General features: G+C 42.7%; 1 protein-coding gene across 1 annotated transcript; it reads right to left on the bottom strand.

The window, feature by feature from the left end:
• Positions 1–298: 298 nt before the first annotated feature.
• Positions 299–12,360, bottom strand: LOC141173112 (basic phospholipase A2 homolog LmutTX-like). Its single transcript, XM_073657755.1, has 4 exons — positions 12,205–12,360; positions 11,889–12,036; positions 10,739–10,845; positions 299–548 (listed from the first exon to the last, which is right to left on the bottom strand). Exons 1-4 carry the CDS (start codon positions 12,302–12,304, stop codon positions 394–396), a joined length of 510 nt encoding a protein of 169 aa, XP_073513856.1. The 5' UTR covers positions 12,305–12,360; the 3' UTR covers positions 299–393.
• Between the last annotated feature and the right edge of the window lie 242 nt (positions 12,361–12,602).

The raw sequence follows: 12,602 nt of genomic DNA, 5'->3' as shown, positions 1-12,602 counted from the left end.
AGTGGGATATGAGCCCTTCAGGAATCTGCTCTGGTGGTCATATTGGTTGTCCCCCATGTTCCCCAGAAACATTCATAATTATAATGAACCTATCACCTTGGAAAATGCAATTTAGCCAAAGCCTCCGGCTTTCAGTCATGGGGGCGAGCGCGGAGCTGCTGCAGTCACCACTTACACACTGTGGGCTGCGGCTGTGCTCTCCGGCATTTTGATTGACAGCCTGTTTGTGCAGACTGCGCTGTCAATCAATATTCCGGTCCGGTGACGATATAAACGTCTGAACAGAACGACACGAGGATTTCTGATTCTTGTGGATTTCTTTTATTCCAGGGAAATCCTCTGGAGGAGGCAGCGGCTCTGAGCATTGAGGGCCGAGCTCTTCAGGATAAGACATTACAGCTGATTACAGGGAGGACGTTTCCCCGAACATTTGCCAAATAATTTGTATTTTGCATTCACTTCTGAATACTTGTGGCTCATCAAACACATCACGGTTTTCCGGTCGCTCTCGCAGGTTTTTCTGGCACAGCTGGACTCGTCCTCGTCTTCTGTGGGTATAAAAGAAATTTTGGTCATTTATCATCCATGGTGGAACCGTGGCCGAAATACTGACAAAAGTACGGAAATCACAGATCGAACGCTAAGACAATTATCTGGTGAGATATATTAGGCTGAGACGGCGGCCGACGGACCCAAAACATTCTAATCACATGACACTATAGGGGCCTAAATCCAAAGATTATATCTTAATCTGTCGCTTTGTTCTGCTGACAATCCGCTTTACTCCGATGTGATAATTAGGGGGCTCAGCGCACTGTCCCACTTCAAGATTAAGGAGCTCAGTGCTCCGTCCCACTCCAAGATTAAGGAGCTCAGTGCTCCGTCCCACTCCAAGATTAAGGAGCTCAGTGCACCATCCCACGCCGAGATTAAGGAGCTCAGTGCCCCATCCCACTCCAAGATTAAGGAGCTCAGTGCACCATCCCACTCCAAGATTAAGGAGCTCAGTGCACCATCCCACGCCGAGATTAAGGAGCTCAGTGCCCCATCCCACTCCAAGATTAAGGAGCTCAGTGCTCCGTCCCACTCCAAGATTAAGGAGCTCAGTGCACCATCCCACGCCGAGATTAAGGAGCTCAGTGCACCGTCCCACGCTGAGATTAAGGAGCTCAGTGCTCCGTCCCACTCCAAGATCAAGGAGCTCAGTGCACCGTCCCACGCTGAGATTAAGGAGCTCAGTGCACCGTCCCACTCCAAGATTAAGGAGCTCAGTGCACCGTCCCACTCCAAGATTAAGGAGCTCAGTGCACCATCCCACGCCGAGATTAAGGAGCTCAGTGCTCCGTCCCACTCCAAGATCAAGGAGCTCAGTGCACCGTCCCACGCTGAGATTAAGGAGCTCAGTGCACCGTCCCACTCCAAGATTAAGGAGCTCAGTGCACCGTCACACTCCAAGATTAAGGAGCTCAGTGCACCGTCCCACTCCAAGATTAGGGAGCTCGGTGCACCATCCCACTCCAAGATTAAGGAGCTCAGTGCACCATCCCACTCCAAGATTAAGGAGCTCAGTGCACCATCCCACTCCAAGATTAAGGAGCTCAGTGCACCGTCCCACTCCAAGATTAAGGAGCTCAGTGCACCGTCACACTCCAAGATTAAGGAGCTCAGTGCACCATCCCACGCCGAGATTAAGGAGCTCAGTGCACCGTCCCACTCCAAGATTAAGGAGCTCAGTGCACCATCCCACTCCAAGATTAGGGAGCTCAGTGCACCATCCCACTCCAAGATTAGGGAGCTCAGTGCACCATCCCACTTCAAGATTAAGGAGCTCAGTGCACCATCCCACTTCAAGATTAGGGAGCTCGGTACACCATCCCACTCTTAGATTAGGGAGCTCAGTGCACTATCCCACTCCAAGATTAAGGAGCTCAGTGCACCATCCCACTCCTAGATTAGGGAGCTCGGTGCACTATCCCACTCCAAGATTAGGGAGCTCAGTGCACTATCCCACTCCAAGATTAGGGAGCTCAGTGCACCATCCCACTCCAAGATTAGGGAGCTCGGTGCACCATCCCACTCCAAGATTAGGGAGCTCGGTGGACCATCCCACTCCGAGATTAGGGAGCTCAGTGCACCATCCCACTCCGAGATTAGGGAGCTCAGTGCACCGTCCCACTCCGAGATTAGGGAGCTCAGTGCACCATCCCACTCCGAGATTAGGGAGCTTGGTGCACCATCCCACTCCTAGATTAGGGAGTTTAGTGCACCATCCCACTCCTAGATTAGGGGGCTCGGTGCACCATCATAGTCCAAGATTAGGGAGCTCAGTGCACCATCCCACTCCTAGATTAGGGGCCTCGGTGCACCATCATACTCCAAGATTAGGGAGCTTGGTGCACCATCCCACTCCGAAATTAGGGAGCTTGGTGCACCATCCCACTACTAGATTAGGGAGCTCGGTGCACCATCCCACTCTGAGATTAGGGAGTTCGGTGCACCTCCCCACTCCTAGTTTAGGGAGCTTGGTGCACCATCCCACTCCTAGATTAGGGAGCTTGGTGCACCATTCCACTCCTAGATTAGGGAGCTCAGTGCACCATCCCACTCCTAGATTTTGCCTCCCTTCACCTCCTTCTCTGCTGATTGACAGTGCTGGCGTTCCTGCCTGAAGAGAAAGCTCGGACATGAGCATGCACAGAGTCCTTCCTTTCCTCATCGCTTCTTGTTGTAGCTCTGTGGCGAGCGGCCTCAGCAGGGACTAGAGAGAACTCCATGTTGTTAGTTTAATATGTGTTTTGGGGCTGACAGATCCCCTTTAATTTATAATTTATGCTACACACACTGTATGCTACACACACTCTATGCTACACACACTCTATGCTACATACACACTATGCTACACACACTCTATGCTACATACACACTATGCTACACACACTCTATGCTACACACACTCTATGCTACACACACTCTATGCTACATACACACTATGCTACACACACTCTATGCTACACACACTCTATGCAACACACACTCTATGCAACACACACTCTATGCTACACACACTCTATGCTACACACACTCTATACTACACATACTCTATGCTACACACACTCTATGCTACATACACACTATGCTACACACACTCTATGCTACGCACACTCTATGCTACACACACTCTATACTACACACACTCTATACTACACACACTCTATGCTACGCACACTCTATGCTACGCACACTCTATGCTACGCACACTCTATGCTACACACACTCTATACTACACACACTCTATGCTACGCATACTCTATGCTACGCACACTCTATGCTACGCACACACTATGCTACGCACACTCTATGCTACACACACTCTATGCTACACATACTCTATGCTACACACACTCTATACTACACATACTCTATGCTACACACACTCTATGCTACATACACACTATGCTACGCACACTCTATGCTACGCACACTCTATGCTACACATACTCTATGCTATACACACTCTATTCTACACATACTCTATGCTATACACACTCTATGCTACACATACTCTATGCTACACACACTCTATGCTACATACACACTATGCTACGCACACTCTATGCTACGCACACTCTATGCTACACATATTCTATGCCACACACACTCTATGCTACACATACTCTATGCTATACACACTCTATGCTACACATACTCTATGCTACACACACTCTATGCTACACACACTCTATGCTACACATACTCTATGCTACACACACTCTATGCTACACACACTCTATGCTACATACACACTATGCTACACACACTCTATGTTACACACACTCTATGCTACACACACTCTATGCTACACACACTCTATGCTACACACACTCTATGCTACACATATTCTATGCTACACACACTCTATGCTACACACACTCTATGCTACACACACTCTATGCTACATACACAGTATGCTACACACACTCTATGCTACACACACTCTATGCTACACATATTCTATGCTACACATATTCTATGCTACACACACTCTATGCTACACATACTCTATGCTACACATATTCTATGCTACACACACTCTATGCTACACACACTCTATGCTATACACACTCTATGCTACATAATCTATGCTACACATACTCTATGCTACACACACTCTATGCTACACACACTCTATGCTACACATATTCTATGCTACACACACTCTATGCTACACACACTCTATGCTACATATACTCTATGCTACACACACTCTATGCTACACACACTCTATGCTATACACACTCTATGCTACACACACTCTATGCTATACACACTCTATGCTACATACTCTATGCTACACATATTCTATGCTACACACACTCTATGCTACACATATTCTATGCTACACATATTCTATGCTACACACACTCTATGCTACACACACTCTATGCTACATACACTCTATGCTACACATATTCTATGCTACACACACTCTATGCTACACACACTCTATGCTACATACACTCTATGCTACACATACACTATGCTACACACACTCTATGCTACACACACTCTATGCTATACACACTCTATGCTATACACACTCTATGCTACACATACTCTGTGCTACACACACTCTATGCTACACACATTCTATTGTACATATATTCTATGCTACACACACTATTCTACATATACACTATGCTACACACACTCTATGTTACAAATACTCTATGCTACACACACTATTCTACATACACACTATGCTACACACTGTATGTTAAACACACTATTCTATATAGACACTATGCTACACACACTCTATGCTACACACACTCTATGCTACACATATTCTATGCTGCACACACTATTCTACATACACACTATGCTACACACTGTATGTTACACACACTCTACGCTATACACATAATCTATGCTACACACACTGTATGTTACACACACTCTATGCTACACACACTCTATGCTACACACACTCTACGCTACACACACTCTATGCTACACACACTCTATGCTACATACACTCTATGCTACACACACTCTATGCTACATACACTCTATGCTACACACACTCTATGCTACACATACTCTATGCTACATATACTCTATGCTACACATATTCTATGCTAAACACACTCTATGCTACACATATTCTATGCTACACACACTCTATGCTACACATATTCTATGCTACACACACTCTATGCTACACACACTCTATGCTACACACACTCTATGCTACACACACTCTGTGCTACATGCACTCTATGCTACATACTCTATGCTACACATACTCTATGCTATACACACTCTATGCTACATACTCTATGCTACACATATTCTATGCTACATACACTGTTCTACATATACACTATGCTACACACACTCTATGCTACACACACTCTATGCTACACATATTCTATGCTACACACACTCTATGCTACACACACTCTATGCTATACACACTCTATGCTACACACACTCTATGCTACATACACTCTATGCTACACATATTCTATGCTACACACACTCTATGCTACACACACTCTATGCTACACATACACTATGCTACACACACTCTATGCTACACACACTCTATGCTATACACACTCTATGTTACATACTCTATGCTACACATACTCTATGCTACACACACTCTATGCTACACACACTCTATGCTACACATATTCTATGCTACACACACTCTATGCTACACACACTATTCTACATACACTCTATGCTACACACACTCTATGCTATACACACTCTATGCTACACATATTCTATGCTGCATACACTGTTCTACATATACACTATGCTACACACACTCTATGCTACACACACTCTATGCTACACATATTCTATGCTACACACACTCTATGTTACACACACTCTATGCTATACACACTCTATGCTACACACACTCTATGCTACACACACTCTATGCTACATACACTCTATGCTACACATATTCTATGCTACACACACTCTATGCTACACACACTCTATGCTACACATACACTATGCTACACACACTCTATGCTACACACACTCTATGCTATACACACTCTATGTTACATACTCTATGCTACACATACTCTATGCTACACACACTCTATGCTACACACACTCTATGCTACACATATTCTATGCTACACACACTCTATGCTACACACACTCTATGCTACACATATTCTATGCTACACACACTCTATGCTACATACACTAAGCTACACACACTCTATGCTACATACACTCTATGCTACACATATTCTATGCTACACACACTCTATGCTACACACACTCTATGCTACATACTCTATGCTACACATACTCTATGCTACACACACTCTATGCTACTCATATTCTATGCTACACACACTCTATGCTACACATACTCTATGCTACACACACTCTATGCTACACACACTCTATGCTACACACACTCTATGCTACACACACTATTCTACATATACACTATGCTACACACACTCTATGTTACAAATAGTCTATGCTACACACACTATTCTACATACACTCTATGCTACACACACTCTATGCTACTCATATTCTATGCTACACACACTCTATGCTACACATACTCTATGCTACACACACTCTATGCTACACACACTCTATGCTACACACACTCTATGCTACACACACTATTCTACATATACACTATGCTACACACACTCTATGTTACAAATAGTCTATGCTACACACACTATTCTACATACACTCTATGCTACACACACTCTATGCTATACACACTCTATGCTACATACTCTATGCTACACATATTCTATGCTACATACACTGTTCTACATATACACTATGCTACACACACTCTATGCTACACACACTCTATGCTACACATATTCTATGCTACACACACTCTATGCTACACACACTCTATGCTATACACACACTCTATGCTACACACACTCTATGCTACACACACTCTATGCTACATACACTCTATGCTACACATATTCTATGCTACACACAATCTATGCTACACACACTCTATGCTACACATACACTATGCTACACACACTTTATGCTACACACACTCTATGCTACACACACTCTATGTTACATACTCTATGCTACACATACTCTATGCTACACACACTCTATGCTACACACACTCTATGCTACACATATTCTATGCTACACACACTCTATGCTACACACACTCTATGCTACACATATTCTATGCTACACACACTCTATGCTACATACACTAAGCTACACACACTCTATGCTACATACACTCTATGCTACACATATTCTATGCTACACACACTCTATGCTACACACACTCTATGCTACACACACTCTATGCTATACACACTCTATGCTACATACTCTATGCTACACATAGTCTATGCTACACACACTCTATGCTACACACACTCTATGCTATACACACTCTATGCTACACACACTCTATGCTATACACACTCTATGCTACACACACTCTATGCTACACACACTCTATGCTACACACACTCTATGCTACATACTCTATGCTACACATACTCTATGCTACACACACTCTATGCTACACACACTCTATGCTACACATATTCTATGCTACACACACTCTATGCTACACACACTCTATGCTACACACACTCTATGCTATACACACTCTATGCTACATACTCTATGCTACACACACTCTATGCTACACACACTCTATGCTATACACACTCTATGCTACATACTCTATGCTACACATACTCTATGCTACACACACTCTATGCTACACACACTCTATGCTACTCATATTCTATGCTACACACACTCTATGCTACACATACTCTATGCTACACACACTCTATGCTACATACACTCTATGCTACATACTCTATGCTACACATATTCTATGCTACATACACTATTCTACATATACACTATGCTGCACACACTCTAGGCTACACACACTCTATGCTACACACACTATTCTACATACACACTATTCTACACACACTCTATGCTACACACTGTATGTTACACACACTCTACGCTATACACATAATCTATGCTACACACACTGTGTTCTGTACACACTGTATGCTACACATACTGCATGTTACACACACTCTATGCTATACACATAATCTATGCTACATACACTATGCTACACACACTCTATGCTACACACACTGTATGCTACACACATTATTCTACATACACACTATGCTACACACACTATGCTACACACTGTATGTTACACACACTCTACGCTATACACATAATCTATGCTACACACACTGTATTCAATACACACTCTATGCTACACACACTCTATGCTACACACACTCTATGCTACATACACTCTATGCTACACATACTCTATGCTACATACACTCTATGCTACACATATTCTATGCTACACACACTCTATGCTACACACACTGTATTCAATACACACTGTATGCTACACACACTGTATGTTACACATACTCTATGCTACACACACTCTATGCTATACACACTCTATGCTACACGCACTCTTTGCTACACACATTATATTGTACATATATTCTATGCTACACACACTATTCTACATATACACTATGCTACACACACTCTATGTTACAAATACTCTATGCTACACACACTATTCTACATACACACTATGCTACACACTGTATGTTAAACACACTATTCTATATAGACACTATGCTACACACACTCTATGCTACACACACTCTATGCTACACACACTCTATGCTGCACACACTATTCTACATACACACTATGCTACACACACTCTATGCTACACACTGTATGCTACACACACTCTACGCTATACACATAATCTATGCTACACACACTGTATTCTGTACACACTGTATGTTACACACACTCTATGCTATACACATAATCTATGCTACACACACTGTATGTTACACACACTCTATGCTACACACACTCTATGCTATACACATAATCTATGCTACACACACTGTATGTTACACACACTCTATGCTACACATATTCTATGCTACACACACTCTACGCTACACATACTCTATGCTACACACACTCTACGCTACACATACTCTATGCTACACACACTCTATGCTACACATACTCTATGCTACATATACTCTATGCTACACATATTCTATGCTAAACACACTCTATGCTACACATATTCTATGCTACACACACTCTATGCTACACATATTCTATGCTACACACACTCTATGCTACACATATTCTATGCTACACACACTCTATGCTACACACACTCTATGCTACACATATTCTATGCTACACACACTCTATGCTACACACACTCTATGCTACATACACTCTATGCTACACATACTCTATGCTACACACACTCTATGCTATACATATAATCTATGCTACACACACTGTATGTTACACACACTCTACGCTACACATACTCTATGCTACACACACTCTACGCTACACATACTCTATGCTACACACACTCTATGCTACACATACTCTATGCTACATATACTCTATGCTACACATATTCTATGCTAAACACACTCTATGCTACACATATTCTATGCTACACACACTCTATGCTACACATATTCTATGCTACACACACTCTATGCTACACACACTCTATGCTACACACACTCTATGCTACACATATTCTATGCTACACACACTCTGTGCTACACACACTCTATGCTACACGCACTCTTTGCTACCCACATTCTATTGTACATATATTCTATGCTACACACACTATTCTACATATACACTATGCTACACACACTCTATGTTACAAATAGTCTATGCTACACACTGTATGTTAAACACACTATTCTATATAGACACTATGCTACACAAACTCTATGCTACACACACTCTATGCTACACATATTCTATGCTGCACACACTATTCTACATACACACTATGCTACACACACTCTATGCTACACACACTCTACGCTATACACATAATCTATGCTACACACACTGTATTCTGTACACACTGTATGATTCACACACTCTATGCTATACACACCCTCTATGCTACACACACTCTATGCTACACACACTATTCTACATACACACTATGCTACACACACTCTATGCTACACACTGTATGTTACACACACTCTACGCTATACACATAATCTATGCTACACACACTGTGTTCTGTACACACTGTATGCTACACACACTGTATGTTACACACTCTATGCTATACACATAATCTATGCTACATACATTCTATATTACACACACTCTATGCTACACACACTCTATGCTACACACACTCTATGCTACACACACTCTATGCTATACACACTCTATGCTACACACACTCTATGCTACACACATGCACACATTAGGAGGCATCCCAGCATCTATTCTTCTCTTCAGTTCCTCCAGGTTATTGCAGGGCTGGCACTATCCCGGGAGTTCTGGCTTATAAAGGCTTGGGGTCCTTTTGGGTATGGACAATTGCCCAGTTTGCCTCCCCCCAACGTTTGCCCTGCTCCTGTCTTGTACGAATTGTTCACTCTCAAAATCAGCTGGAATCTGTGTATAGTTCAGTCTGCTGCCTCTAGAAGTTTATGGAGCAGGGATGGAGATGGGAGACCAGAGAGAAGAAAAGAGACTCTGCTGAGGCTTCTAGTGTAGAGGAAAACTCTCCTAACAATGAAGAGTATAAGTCTTATATTGAGCAGAATTAGACCCCCGGACTTACCGCAGGTGATGGTCCCGTCCCTGTAGGTGTAATAGTAACGTGCTAACGATGGATTACAGTCGACTGTTCTGATCGTCTTATACATGCAAAACTGTGCAAGACAGCATCTAAAGGAGGAAGAGAAGATTGTCACCTATAAATGTCCTAACAGCAACTGTTACATAGGACTGCAGGTGACATCTACAACATTATCTGTACTCAGAGAGTTATCACTGTGTTATCTGTGGTGTTACATAGGACTGCAGGTGACATCTACTACATTATCTATACTCAGAGAGTTATCACTGTGTTATCTGTGGTGTTACATAGGACTGCAGGTGACATCTACTACATTATCTGTACTCAGAGAGTTATCACTGTGTTATCTGTGGTGTTACATAGGACTGCAGGTGACATCTACTACATTATCTGTACTCAGAGAGTTATCACTGTGTTATCTGTGGTGTTACATAGGACTGCAGGTGACATCTACTACATTATCTGTACTCATAGAGTTATCACTGTGTTATCTGTGGTGTTACATAGGACTGCAGGTGACATCTACTACATTATCTATACTCAGAGAGTTATCACTGTGTTATCTGTGGTGTTACATAGGACTGCAGGTGACATCTACTACATTATCTGTACTCAGAGAGTCATCACTGTGTTATCTGTGGTGTTACATAGGACTGCAGGTGACATCTACTACATTATCTGTACTCAGAGAGCTATCACTGTGTTATCTGTGGTGTTACATAGGACTGCAGGTGACATCTACTACATTATCTGTACTCAGAGAGTTATCACTGTGTTATCTGTGGTGTTACATAGGACTGCAGGTGACATCTACTACATTATCTGTACTCAGAGAGTTATCACTGTGTTATCTGTGGTGTTACATAGGACTGCAGGTGACATCTACTACATTATCTGTACTCAGAGAGTTATCACTGTGTTATCTGTGGTGTTACATAGGACTGCAGGTGACATCTACTACATTATCTGTACTCAGAGAGTTATCACTGTGTTATCTGTGGTGTTACATAGGACTGCAGGTGACATCTCTTTCCTTATTTCTGCTGTAAAATAAAATCACAAACTTGTCTTTTCTCCTCCATTTCTCATATATACAGATGATTATATATAACATTGATTATCAGCCACTTACCGATCAGTCTCATCCACTATCTGTTTTCCTGATACTAATATTCCACATTGGCAGCCGTAGAAGTTAAAATCTGAAACTTCTCTGTTCATTGTTTCTAGAACCATATCTCTGAAGTCTTTGATGTAAGTTCCGGCTCCTTCCACCGACCCTAGAAGATAAAAGCCGCCATCACTTGTTGTGTGACACTGATCGGAGCAGTCACCAGGAATGACGGATGTTACAGGGAATATTCCTCTTCTGGATCAGGAGCTGCCTGGAGATCGGTCCCTACTATATTCCCATTACTTGAGGGGCTCCAGATAATATCAGGACTTACCGAGACTAAGGAGGAGCAGCAGACAGGTTATCATTGTGCCCAGGAGACAGAGGGGAATATCCAGGAGAAGACGATCTGTAAGAACAGCAGATATCACCATGCTTTATATCCTCCTGATATCTGCACTACATATTCCTACCACTAGGTGGGGCTGCAGAGCGCTATCTGCTATTGGCTATTATCTAATAACAGCATCATATGATCCGGTGATCGTGTAGGGAAATATTAACTCTTACCTGTATTGTGCATGTGATCTTGGGGAAACAAATGAGAGCAGTCAGCAGAGGAGATTTATTTCCTTCTCCTGTCACAGCACTTCTCCAGCAGATTACGATACAGCTCCTCTGTCAGTTGAGACACAGGTCTCAGAAGTTGTGTTACTTCAGACTGCAGTAGTC

The sequence above is a fragment of the Phyllobates terribilis genome, unplaced genomic scaffold (genome assembly GCF_046119375.1).
Source record: "Phyllobates terribilis strain yellow unplaced genomic scaffold, ASM4611937v1 Scaffold_12__6_contigs__length_324123572, whole genome shotgun sequence".
Lineage (NCBI taxonomy): Eukaryota > Metazoa > Chordata > Amphibia > Anura > Dendrobatidae > Phyllobates > Phyllobates terribilis.
Note: the sequence above shows the minus strand (reverse complement) of the source record. Positions and strands in the feature narration are given on the sequence as shown.